This window comes from Trichosurus vulpecula, chromosome 4 (assembly GCF_011100635.1).
Source record: "Trichosurus vulpecula isolate mTriVul1 chromosome 4, mTriVul1.pri, whole genome shotgun sequence".
Classification (NCBI taxonomy): Eukaryota; Metazoa; Chordata; class Mammalia; order Diprotodontia; family Phalangeridae; genus Trichosurus; species Trichosurus vulpecula.
The window spans coordinates 211221327-211235635 of NC_050576.1; the positions used below are offsets into that span (position 1 = coordinate 211221327).

Below are 14309 nucleotides of genomic sequence, written 5' to 3' on the forward strand. Positions count from 1 at the left end.
GGTACCAGGCACTGTGGATACAAAGAAAAGCAGAAATTTAGTTGGGGAGACAACATGCAAACCACTAGTACAAGCAAGATATAGATAGATATAGATATAAATATATAGATATATATGTAGGACAAACTGAAGTTAATAGCAAAAGGAAGGCAGAAAGTAGGATTTTAGCTGAGACTTGAAGCAAACCTGGTAAGTCAGGGGGCAGAGATGAGGTGAGAGCATTTTATACATAATTGGGAAATGTAAGAAGTCAGAAAATGTAATGCTACGTACAAACAGTAGCAAGGAGGCTGGGGTCACTGATTGTAGAGTACTTAAAGAGGAGGAAAATGTAAGGAGGCTGCAGTTATCAAGAGCAGCCATGGTGTAACAGGCTTTAAAAGCTAAACAAGAGAATTTTATATTTGATACTGAAGATCCTGAAGCAAAGAGCTACTGAAGTTTATTGCATAGGGTGAGTGACGTGGTCAGACCTATGCATTAGGAAAATCATTTGGACAGCTGGGTGGAGTATGAACTCGAGTGGGAAGAGATTTGAGATAGGAAGACCAATCTGCAGGCTATTTCAATAAGGTGCAGAGGGGCCTGTATCAGGATGGTGAAAGTGTTGGAGCAGACAAGGGGACAGATTGGAGGGATGTTGTAAAGGTAGAGTTAAGAGATGTTGTAAAGATAGAAATGACAGGACTTGGCAACAGGCTGGATGTGGGGATGACAGAGTAGAAGTTGAGGATGAAAGCTAGATTGCAGTGTCCTCAAAAGAACTTTTAGAACTTCAATAAGTCTTTAGGCAAGTAACAGTTGATTCAGCTAAGTATAGCTTCTCAGTATTAAATATGCTGCTGGTCTGAATTCTCAGGGCGTTTTCATTCCTTCTCATACTAAGGTGACCATGAAACTACATCACTTGCAAGAGCTTTAGTCTCCAGAGCTAGTAAATTCTCAAGGACGCTTTTAATGAAAAAAAGTTATTCTGTCCCTATTGTGAAGGATTCTGATAGATATTCCTGCTCCTATACCCCCTTTTAGTTACAAGGTCTTGAAGGTGTTCTAGAGGATTTTCGACCATTTAAATGAGTCGTATTGGGCAACCTTATTTTAGGGGATGCAAAAAAGTTTAGCATGGTCAGCACTTGAAAAGAAAAAAACCAACCTAAGAGTTGTCATTATTTTTTCTGTAGCCCTAACGTTCTCGGTGCTGTTCCTAGTTATCATTGCCTCACCACACCAGGATACCAGCTGTGAATTTCATGGATTTCGTACTGTCTGCTCAATGGACAGATTGTTTAGTCCTTCCAAGGATGAGGCCTGACATTCCCTTCGTGTTTGGTCATTCCTTTATTGAGTCATTGCATTGCTTATTGTCTTTTTTTTAAGCTATATTTATAGTTTATAGTTTCTTTTCCAGCTCTGCCCACGCCAGGCTTCTTCAATCTCAAAGATTAAGTTTTTCCAATAATGTCCATTAAAGCCATTTAAGTGGTTGAAGGAATTCCTCTGTAGGAATATATACCATTCCACCCTTCCCCCCTCAGTTACACAGATACTGTCTCAAAGGACCAGATGCTTTAGAATGCTATCATTTATACAGTGATAGAAACGTAGTATAATTAGCAAATGGGCTTGTTCTTAACTTTAGGTCAACTGTAACAATGTAAGTCAAATCCACTGCTCTGTTATAGTTTGAACCTCTTAAAAAAGCCATAGTTCTTTTCCAGCAGAAATGTCCAAGTTATTAATTTTCCTTGCTTAGGTGATGTTGGCTGACCGGAAGGGAACAGAAGAACTATACGCCATCAAAATTTTGAAAAAAGATGTGGTGATACAAGATGATGATGTTGAGTGCACGATGGTAGAGAAGAGAGTACTAGCTCTCCTAGACAAGCCTCCTTTCTTAACACAATTGCACTCCTGCTTTCAGACAGTTGTAAGTCTTCCTTACTTAACTTTGTGTACTTTCGCAAATATCTCTCTGATTTGCTACATTAATAGCCCTTTAAATTCCACTTCTGAGTCCTCTAGGCTCTTTGTGCCTGGTTTGCAAAAACAAACAAACAAACAAAAAAACTGGAAACTAAAGGTGTACCTTCACATGATGGTAATTAATGAGGGGCTCCCCACTGTGGCAAAAATATAGTCTGGCACAAGTACTCGATACAGGGCTCTAATACTGTAGATGGTTGCTATGTGCTGTGAGAAATCCCCTTCCTGGGTACTAGAGGACCAGGAGAATGTGGAATGCTATGCACATCCTTGTTGTAGTGCGGGGCTGGGGAACCTGCATCCTCGAGGCCACCTTTGGCCCTCTAGGTCCTCAAGTGCAGCCCATTTGTTCTGTGAAGTTTGGATTTAGTCAAAAGGCTGCACTTGAGGACCTAGAGGGCCACATGTGGCCTGGAGGCTGCAGGTTCCCCACCCCTCTTATAGTGTAACCACTTATGGGGCATTACTATCCTTTATAGCAATAACCAGTGAGAAGAACCCCATAGCACAGGAAGTAAGATTCAGGACCGCCTCATTCCACCAGTCTTCAAGTCATCTCATAGAAATACTAGCAGTTTATAAGTACCTTAGTTAAGAGCTCCCAAACAAATCATTTCCATTCTCTTGTCCATTTGTAACTTTATTTGAGGTATGGCAAATTACATTTTACCAGTTTGGGCTCAGAAATGAGGGAAGGACATGGCTTATGAACCTCGCGAGCTTCACTGATAGTCCTGCTTTTAATTTCAAAATCCCAAGAGAGAAGTATAACCAGATTGTAGTAAAGCCTGCGGTTGAAATGAAAAATTACATTCACCGTTCTCCAGCCACTGTGTGTCAGTCTTATCTTGCCTGTAAGCCACGTTTCTCTAATCTTTGTTTCACTATAGTTCTTGGCTTTGCCATCCGTCATTGCTAATCTCATTTCTAGCAGGAAAGTATTTGCACAATGTGTGTTCGATGGGATCAGCAGGGGGAATGGAACCTGTCTACATCTGAGGAAAAGACCCCTGTGCACTTCATCTCCACATCCCCGAAGAAGTCATAGAAATCTTGTTTTACTCATTAAGCTGAGGAAAGGATATATAAAGCACAGAAAGGAACATAAAATTAAAGTACATAAAAACAAGTTGCATATGATGCACTGAGGGCCTCTTCCTGGCAATTAACATTGATGCCATCATCCTCGCCTTCCTCCCAGCCCTGTACCCGCTGTGCATCACTCTAATGATGAAGAACTTCAGGGGAATGATTGTGTTGTCAAGGAGAGAATTGTGTTCAGCTTCTACCTCCGTAGGCTTTCGTTTTTAGCTGATCTACTACAAAACCACCTAATTTGCCTTGCCTACCACTAACATCCCCCACCATCCTGTGCAGTGTAGTGATAATTATTCAGACATCTGTGACTGGTTCTGTGGAGTCTTTTATAAGTGTTGGTGGCATAAAAGAAAGAATAGTTTAGTGATGCCTCTCAGGCTTCACAAACCTTCCTGTAGACCTTCATGCCATCCTGCAGTGTTAGTCAAAACAAATTAATGCTCAGTAGTATAGGTCAACGAAGCAATAGAATCATCAGACCTTTGAGGTTAAGAATTTATGTCTGCCTAGGTGATAAAAGAATAATGTAAACCATCATTGTATCATGGGACTCATCTCTCATAGTTCCTCTGTGCCTCAATTTCTTCACCTGAAAAATGCAGGAGACTTCTAGTAAAACTGAACCCAAATCCCCCAAGAAATCCTCTAGCAAAGATTGAAGAGAGCACCACGTGCTCCCTTTTCACTGTACACTTCACTGCATGTGAAAATGCCAGAAACCTTTGTGTGCTCTGGTGGGGGAGGGAGAGATGCCAAGGGGGCTTGATGCCAACACAGTCTTGTCCCTAGCCTGTAGGAACTGAATAATGACAGATTTAGCAGGTTACTGTGCAAGGAGAATGAGGTGGCTGCCTGAGGCCTTGAAGCCACGGCGATCTCTAATATCCTGTCAGAACCACAACAGGAGATAAATTAAGTAGGGGTCCACCCAGGGAAAGAGATAGGCACAGTACCCAGAGTAGAGGAGGTCCAAGAATCCTATAATTAGTGCAATCTCAAATATTCAATGTCTATACCAAGGGATCCAGGTAATGGGGATAAGGTAGAGGCACCCCAGGGCCCTAGAGGAGACAAAAAACCAGTATAATCTCTGATAACAAGTCAAGGCCCCAGCAGGAAACAAATCCAACTCCTTGTTGGTGATTGTGCAAGGAGAAGATGTGGCCAAGGACAAGATCTGTATTGGGCCTCTAGAAGATAAAGGCAGAAAACAAGGATTGTGTCTTTTTCCAGACAGAACCCAGCTCTCTGTCCAAGGCTAGGGCTACAGACAAAGTCGGAGAGGATTATTGGGAACGAACCATCTCATCTAGAACTGCAACAAGGTGACAACAGTCCTAGACCGCAGCCTGGACAAAACCAGGCAGGGCCTGTGCACTCCATCCAAGAGTGCAAGAAGGGTCAGAGCCTGGCCCTGGCATAAGGACTCAATAGAGGAATCGTTGCTGGAAATATGAGTAAACAGAAGAAAATTCTGAACACATGGAAGAAATATTATAGTTAAAAAGAAGCCCCAAAAGACAAATTTAGAAGACAGTGATTCCATAATAAGTACAAGCAGAACCTCAGGAAAAAAAATAACAGTTAACATTTACATGGCTATTAGGTTTGCAAACTGCTTTACATTTCTTTTTTCATTTGATTGTCTCAACAACTCTAAGAGATAGGTGCTATTACTTTGCCCATTTTACATATAAGAAAAATGAAGCATATAGAAATCAAGTGACTTACTTGGAGTCACACAACTAATAAGTATCTGAAACAAGATCTGAATTTGGATCTCCATAACTTTTTGTCTAGCACTCTATCCACTGTACCGTGGCTTGGCCCAAAGTAGAAGGAAGAAAATCATTAAAAATAAATAAATTAGAGCTCATAAGGAAAAAAAATTGGAAAAAGAATAAATGGTTTAGAATAAAAGGTGGAAAATATAATTTGATTAGTGGACTCCGTGAAAAACACAACAACAAAAAAAAAACAAACAAAACTCACAGAGTCAAGAAAAAAACATTCAAAGCCAAAATAGTAGAAAAAATAAGTTGAAAAATAGTAGAAAAAAAGAAGACTATTTAGATACCTACCCTCAAAAACAACTGACCTGACCTGGAAAACAGGTCCATGAGAGATAATTTGAAAATCACCAGACTCCTTGAAAACCATGACCAACAAGCATGTGTGGACACCATATTTCAAAGAATCACAAGAGAAACCAATCTAGATCTCTTGGAGCCAGAGAGCAAAATCAAAAATAGAAAGAATCCATTAATAATTTCTTGAAAGAAACTTCAAATTGCAAGCAACCTGATATGTCACAGTCAAAAATCCAGAGATTCCAAGAATAAAGAAAAAGTACTGCAAATAACCACAAAAAAAGAGTTGAGCTTTGTGGTTTAGTGGATATACATGAGTTTTAGTCTTGAATCAGACATCTGTGTGATACTGGGTGAGTTTTTTTCAGCCCTCCAATCCTCCCTTTCTTCAGTATCTATTAAATGGGGGTGACAGTCTACTTCACAGGGTTCTTCTGGGAGGTCTAATGAAAAAATGTGTGGAAAGCCCTTTGCAAACCCTAAAGAGCTATATAAAATGCTATTATTATTCAGTGTTTATCACAGTGCTTGGCCCAAAGAAAGTACCTAGTAAGTGCTTGACTGACTGAAGGATCCATAATAGGTGCTTAATAAATGTTTATTGACTTGATTGACTGATCAAAATGCAAATTTAAAAGGATTGGAAGAAGGTGAGAACTAAAGATTATGGTCTGTGAGAAGTGGGATGAGACCACTTCAGTTACAGATTCCTGGTGTTGACACCATTCTTTTATTTCACCACCTCCTTTTTCTTTGTAAATTAAGATAAAGAAAAAAAAATCAATGCAGTTACAATTAGAAGAGAAATACAAGTTTCCTGGGAAAAATCTTTGCCGCCAATATCTCTGTTAAACATTTGCTATCCAAATATGTAGGGAATTGATATATGTATGTAAAAATATAATCATAAATTGCCCAAGGATATGTGCAGGCAGATTTTAAAAGAAAAAAACACAAGCTTTGTTCAACAATATGGAAATTTGCGCCAAATCACTAAAAGTAAGAGAAAATTAACTGCTGTTCTACCTCATAGCCTTCAGTTCTTGACATAATGGGCATGTAAAAGCTTGTTAGTTGATTGGTCAGATTGGCACATATGACCAAAAGAAAATGGTAGTTGTTGGAGGGGCAATGGAAAGACTGGTGCTATGTGAATTTCACCCATTCTGGAAAAGAATTTGGAATTATATCCCAAAAGTGACTAAATTATGCAGACCCTTTGACCCAGTAATACCAATAGTAGACATATATGTCAGTGAGGTCAAAGACTTTTTGTTGTAGCAAAGAACTGGAAGTAAAATGGTTTCCTGTCAAATAGGAATTTATAAATAAATTATGACATGAATTTAAAAGATTATTGAGTCATAGAAATTATGAAAGGAATAGACTGAGAGAAATCTGAAAAGACTTGTTTAAATTGCATTGTGAAGTAAGCTGAACCAGGGGAGCTATTTATACATTGAGTACAATAATGTAAAGTAAAAGAACTCTCAAAGATTTAAGACTGGTCAGTGTAATGACCAATCATGGCTCTCATGGACCTATGATGAAACATGCTACCCACTTCATGGCAGAGAGGTGATAGACTAGAATATAGAATAAGATATGAATTTTCAGACACAGTCAATGTGTTGATTTGTTTTGCTAACCTATATTTATTTGCTATGAGGGGGAAGTTATGAGACGGAAGAGGGATTTGGTGTGTAGCAATAGCAGAGCAAAAAAAGAAGAAAAGAATGAAACATTTCTAAAAATAAACCAAAGAGAGCAGAAGTATATACAAAAGGGAAAGTAGGGCAGTTTTGTTCTTATCTGGATAAATTTTTAATCAACATTTTAAAAACCATAATAGATGTAGTTTCATATACAATCTTTTCCCTTTGGGTTAATGCTTGATTTTTAGGATCGTCTTTATTTTGTCATGGAATATGTCAATGGTGGAGACCTCATGTACCACATTCAGCAAGTAGGAAAATTTAAGGAGCCACAAGCAGTGTGAGTATTATTTTATTTCTGCCATTTTAGTTTAAATGTTCAAATGGATAAACCCCGTATTGATGGAGTTGATTGCCTTTTTTGGTCACTAACATCCTTTGTTTTCTTCTCATAAACATTAGGAGAAAAATAATCAGCACTAAGGTACTTAAAATTTAGATTTAATAAACCAAACTACCAAACTGAGAGACCAGATTCTGTGTAATTTAAGAACAATGTTTAAGATCTGGTCAGTTCACTATTTAAAAAAAAAACCAAAACACATTGACTATAGGGCAAGTTGCCATTACCAAAAAGTATACTACATTTAAAAAAAAAACATATTCTTGTTTTTTTTGACAAAATAGACATCCTAACAAACTCTCAAATAAATCTTGGTATGAACTGTGTTGTGATCTGTATTGGTAGAGGGGGTGCCCTCATTGAAAGGATCATAGATACATGCTACCAGTCTGACCTAGGTTAACTCCCATAACCTTGATGAATCTCTCAGTTTCCTCATCTGTACCATAAGGAGTTAGACTAGATGTCCTCTAAGTTCCCTTTGAGCTATAAATGCATGATCCTATGATCCTTTTGGCTTTAAATTTAAAATCCTGTAATCCTTTGAGATTACAGAACCAAATGACTAATGGAAGGCACAAGATAAGGTTGTACGTACAGGTGATGCATTTCAGATACATGTTATGGAAATTTTGCTCACTTTTGATTTTTATCCTTAAAAGGAAAGACATGTCTGTTCTCATTCTACCTGTATATGTGTGTGACTTATAAAACTTTAACACATACAGAGATGAAAAGCTAATGCCATGGCAACTCGATCCACCAGAGAGAACATTTCAGAATTACTGAGGACAGTTCTGAAATAATACTTAAAAGCTTCTGGGATCTTTTCCTTTTATTAAATTCAAGCTAATGAAAAGCATTTATTTTAGAGATCCTTTCTTTTGCAGTATTTTAACTGTTCACAACTATTCAAAGTTGATTTAGATTCTGTCTGCAAAGACTCCTGAATGCATTGGAGATTTTAACCCATCTTTCAGCATTCCACCTATGCTTAACGAAATTTACTAATTTGGAAGTAACAATTATTTTAGAGTTACCACATGATCCTAAATGGGACTATAGTTCCATGTTAATTCATGCCTGGCCCATCTTAGCCCAGCCTTCCTGGAGGAATGACAGCCAACCATTTGTTTCATCGCATACTATACTCTTCTTTTGGGAAAGGAATTAATTGCAATCCAGTCCACCACTGTGTTTTCTCTAAAATGCCACCGAATGTAAAATGGGTATTTTCTCTCCTTAATAGCATATGGATATGTAAGTCTAATTGTTTTCTAATTTGCATCACAAAACATCCTTTTGAAGGCTTTTAGAGAATCTATGTGGAGCCACCTTATAAAAAGTATTGGTTGAAACAGGCAAGTATCCATTGATACTGAATAAGCATCAAAATGCAATTTTTAAGTGCTGGATTTGGAGTCAAGTGACCCAGATTCAAATCATGGTTATCTCACATAGCAGTTTTTATTTTTATTTTTTTATCTTGGCCAAGTCACTTAACTTTTCAGAGTCTTCACAAGTGAAGAGTTTAGTTAAGACAATCCCTTAAAACTCCCTTTCAGCACCAACATTCTATTCTCCTGTGGGCAAATAACAGACTTTCTGAATAAAAGGCACCATAGGAGAAAGGGTTAGAACCTTCAGGTTTGAATCCTGGCTTCAACACTAGTGAGATTCTTAGCAAGTTATTTCACCTCTCTGAGTCTCAGTTTCCTTATCTGTAAAATCTAAATTATACCTGCATCCCCTGCCTCACAGAATCATTATGAGGAAAGCGCTTTGTAAACCTTAAAGTGCAATTAAAATGGGGATATCCTAGTTGTCCATTGATTTCCTGTGGGGTAAGTAAATTGAGGGGGAAAGTTTGCAAGATGAATTTGTACAATAAACAGAATGTGGACTGTGCGTAGCTTGTTCTAGTCTATACCAGGTGTCAAAATCACTTATATTCTTTTATGTTTTGAGCTTGGAATATCTGGGGTGGATAAAGGAAGGATGAAGGAGGAGCAGTTAGAATGCCGTGGATCTCAAGTAGTATTTCTTTTCCAGGTTCTATGCAGCAGAGATTTCAATTGGATTATTCTTCCTTCATAAACAAGGGATCATTTATAGGTGAGGACTGGAGCTCTTTTTCTTGGCTATTTATTTGGTAGCTACACTAGATATTAGTAGATGGATTATTTTGAAACTTACATGCTGAAACACAAAGTAGACAAAAGACAGAAAGTAGGGTGCGGGGGCAGAGTTCTAGTCCTTGTCCTGAAAGCTCCTTGCCTTGTGATCTCAGGGTAAACATTGCACCTCTCAGACTCCCAGCTTCCTTATCTGTAAAATGGAGACAATATAATAACTGTGCTTTCTACCTCAGTGTGCACTTTGTAAATGGTTACCTGCTACTTAACTGTAGCTATTAAAAGGAATCCTCTCTGAGCTGCCTTTCAGTTTGGCCCTCAGTAGAGAAAGAACCATCTTTGGTTCCATTTCTCAACTTCAGAGACTTCCTATTTCATTTTTACTTTCATAAGAAAACGTGTTTATGCCAACCAAAAATGCCTTTCTCTGCTCTTTTTCTTGGAAATGAGGTCACAGCAAACACCGAAAAACACAAATGCTGTGTTTTCAATTGTAGGTGTTTGTGTAGAAGGGCAGCATGATGGAAACCAGTAATGTCAAACTCAGCTAGAAAGTAGGACCACTACGCTATACACAAAGATCCCTGCAGGTTATCTTTTGACTTATTTTTAAAGTGTAATATTATTTATGTTTTATTGTATTTTTATTTCTTGTTAAATATTTCCCAGTTGGGATAGCTAGGTGACACAGTGGATAGCATGCCAGACCTGGAACAAGGAAGACTCATATTCCTGAGTTCAAATCTGGCCTTAGATACTTCCTAAATGTATGTACCTTGGCAAGGCCCTATTTGCCTCAGTTTCCTCATCTGTCAAATGAGCTGGAGAAGGAAACCACTCCAGCATTTTGCCAAGAAAACCCCAAACAGGATTATGAAGAGTCAGACACAACTAAAGCGCCTGAAATGACTGAACAACAAATTTCCCAATTACATTTTAATCTGGTTTGGGCCACACTTGGGAGTGTTGTGGACTAGATATGGCCCATAGATCACATGGTTGACACCTCAGATATATAGAAGAGAGAGACAGTATTGAAGCCAGGAAGATTTGGGTTTGGGTCCTGCCTTTGTCATACTAACTCTATGACCCTTGGCATGCCACTTAACCTCTCAATTCTCTGGGAAATTCTCTAAGACTTTTAATTCATAGAGAAGTTGGTGACCTACATTAATAGAGGAATTTTCCCTCTACCAGTGAAATCACAGATCCAAGTTCATATCCCTAACTTTCAGTAGCAGTATATAGGATTGTGGATGAATGTTTTTGATTCTGATTCTTCATGTTAATTAATTACAAGAAGATTCCACAACCACAAAATGATTCTTTCCAATAATAACTTTAAAAAAAAAATTTAATTGTCATCTTGAGTTCCCTCAGAGGATACATGTCCCCTATATCCTATGCAAAATGGGGGTGGAGGTGGGCATAGCCTCTTACTGTGGTGGAGTACTTATTCACTGGGCCATTCCAATGGTATCTAAATGGAGTTACAGTGGAATAGATACAAAGGAAGCCTGAGTTTTACTCTGGAATCCAGCACTGATACTAACCTACTTCCTTTCAGAGATTTGAAATTAGACAATGTCATGTTGGATTCAGAAGGACATATCAAGATCGCTGATTTTGGAATGTGCAAAGAGCATATGTTAGATGGAGTCACAACCAGGACGTTCTGTGGAACTCCGGATTACATTGCCCCAGAGGTAAAAATTTGAAGCTTCAGTGCAATTCTCAGGCACAAGGAGCATGTGCACATTTAAGATTTTCTAAATTTGAACACTTAATTTTCCATCTTTGACATGCATTCATTCAGCCAGCACTTCACGCGTTTATCCTCATCCAAGTCTCTTGAAATCTTCCCTTTGAGACGTATCTCGAGTTCCACCTGCTATGTGGTACTTTTCCTTGGTACCACAGATGGTACTACCACTATTACCCTGATGCCCACAATAGAACTTAAACCCCTGGAGAGCAGAGACTATTTCATTTTTGTCCGTGTATCTCTACCACTCAGCACAGTGCCTGGAACGTAATAGTATTCTTAACAAATGCTTGTCGAATTGAATTGAAATGAATTCATTTGTTCAGCATACCTTAAACCTAATATTTGCAAAGTTACTTGCTAGACCCTGGTGGAGACACAAAGAGAAATAAGACATGATTTCTGCCCTCAAAGGCATTTACAATCTAATTGGGAAGAAAAGATGCATACCCAAAGAACTTAAAATAGAATATGCCATGTGCATTAAAAAGGCATGACCAATGGTGCTATGAACATTCAGAAAGAAGAAATTCCCTCTGGTAGCACCAGAGGTAGGATTGTGAAATAATTCCTAGTCACTTTGAGTGACCTACATAATGCCAGGCTTGTGCTTCTAATCCTTAACATTCATTTTGATTGCCAAATTCTCTCCCTCCCTTGTGCTCCTCACCCACTCACTGAGAAGACAAACAATATGATACCCATTATACATGTCAAATCATGTGAAACATATTTCTGTATTAGACAGGTGGGGGAAGCAAAAATAAAGAAAATAAAAATGATATATGCTTCAATTTTTACTCAGAGTTCATCAGGTCTCTCTGGAGGTGAATTTTGTCCTTATAATCTTAATCACCTATTAGAAATACATACTTCACCAAAGTCTCAATGTAACCTTCAGATATGATCCTAAAACCACTCTCAGGATAGGCTTGCCTTTGTAAACAACTTCTTATCCAGATAGAATCCTGCCAGTTCAGAAGACAACCAAGAGGCCATCAACCCAAACCACATTCAAAAACATCTCTACTTCATTGTACCAGACAAGTGGGTTGTCCGGCTTTTACCTGAAGACCTCTCCTAAGAGGGAATCCATCCACTCAAGAGGCCAGTCTGTTCCACTTTGGGTTCTTTTCATTATTAGAAATGTTTTTCTTCACCTCAAGACTAAATTTCACTTTTTGCAATTTTTATCTATTTCTTCTCATTCTGCCCTTTGGGGCCAAATAAAACAAATCTGATCCTTCCATATGACATCTTTTTTTTTAAGTCCTGGAAGACTGCTATCACGTCCATCCAGATCAGAAAGGCAACTCTAACTTAGAACTTGAATGGTTGTTTCTTCTCAAGTAAGAAATGTTTCAGTACACTCCCAGTTTGAACAATCAAGCTTTTTACATCTGAAACCTAGGGAGCACTGCACTATAAAAAGATAAGCTCCTATAGCAGTATTTGTTTTGAAGCCATCCAATGGTTGACAGGTGTTAAGCAGAATGTGATTATAAACTAAGTAATCTTCATTTAACATCCACCAGATGCTGCTTGAATACAAACAAACAAATAACTGTCAGCAGAGAAGGCAGCATTTTTAGGAACAAAGATGCCTCTGGGCTTCATCTTCATTAAGAATGAGTCTGGACTAGTTAAAATATTAACTTTCCAAATAACTCATTTATTTGACATCATGGGGGAAACAAGGTGTTCTACTCAAGTGAATTGTCCACACAGCTAAAAGCCTACCTCTTTAAATTCCAAAACTTTGTTTTTAGCCATTCTTGAGAAATTTTTTCTAAAATACATGCTTTCTTAAAGAGAAAACGTCAAATATCAGCTATTACAATGTGCTCTTATACAGTTTTACAGTTAGGTATTCTATCAGGGGTTATTTATACTAGCACTAAGTAACCCTAAACTTCTGGGCATGTGTCTATTTTTTGTAGCTTTTTTGGCTCCTTTCTCATTGTCAGACTGCCAGAATACCTTCCTCAATCAATTTGCATTCTCCCTCTGATTTGATGTTTCTAATCTGCTGTGGCCTGGGAAACCAAATGACCAAATGTTAGAGTTTGGTTTAATTTAAGAATATAGTAAATCTAAAGGAATATCTGAAGGGTTTTGGTAAGCTTCAGTACATGGACTTGACAAATACTTTGGGTGCTCAGAGGCCTTTCTTCCTTCCTGTCATTTAGCTATGTTCCAGATAGTTGGCACTGCTGGGTATATGACTTCTAAATAATTGAAATGTTGCTATATTTGCCTAGAGTTGCTTTATGTAAAAACAAACCAGAAACATGGCAGATGATTTTTGAAGGAAAGCTAACATTTAATTCTTTGAAAATGGAAAAAAATATTATAGATCTGCCTTAAAATAGTATTTTATATTTTATATTTTATATATTTATATATTTTGTGTACTACTTTATAGTCTAGTGAAGCTTAGACTACCCACAATCAAGGTTTTAGAATCTGCACAAACATTAAAATAACGTCATCCTCTTTATAAGTAGATCTGGCAGGCTGAAGCAAAATAATTATCTCATATAGAATTTTCATTAATAGTGTTGGCCAAGGCATAAATATTTATGACTATTTGTTTTAAAGCCTTGAAATTGATTAACGGTGTAGCATCTCCTTAACCAGTCAAGAGAGGCCAAGACAGATGGTTGTCACAAATAAATACATGGTTGCTGGTGAGATGTGAGTATAAGAAAGAGGCACTAATCAGGAAATTATTCCAGAATTTGATATTAAATATATTCCTTTCCCTGACACAGAAAATTCTCCAGGGGTCAGCAAAGTCTTCTCAAGACGATTGAAGAGAATCTGGATCATTGATCTTGAGATGGATACTATCTCAATTTCAGGGTATTTTTTGATAAACACCAATGGCTAGTGTGTCTAGAAAGAAAATGGATAATCTATATTTACTTAAAAAGCTGGTCATTACCCAACTCAGGGAGAATAAGAAACAAGAATTCTGAATCCTGGTATCACACATTCTTTCCTATAAAGTATTTATGAATGAAGGAGTGATCAGCATGAATGAAGGAATGAAGCAGCATCAAGAAATAGTATTTGCATCCATCTGGGGTTGCACTAAATAAGCATTTACTAAGTGCTTAGTCTGTGCCAGGCATTGTACTAAGATCTGGGGTTACAAAGAAAGGCAGAAATAGCCCT

General features: G+C 37.8%; 1 protein-coding gene across 1 annotated transcript in view; it reads left to right on the forward strand.

Moving 5' to 3' along the window:
* Positions 1 to 14309, forward strand: part of PRKCA (protein kinase C alpha) — a 511588-nt gene that overhangs the window by 445909 nt on the left and 51370 nt on the right. The window contains exons 10-13 of the mRNA XM_036758262.1: positions 1754 to 1927; positions 7075 to 7166; positions 9282 to 9344; positions 10932 to 11070. Of these exons, the coding sequence (XP_036614157.1) occupies positions 1754 to 1927; positions 7075 to 7166; positions 9282 to 9344; positions 10932 to 11070 (468 nt within the window). The remainder of the gene's footprint in view (positions 1 to 1753; positions 1928 to 7074; positions 7167 to 9281; positions 9345 to 10931; positions 11071 to 14309) is intronic.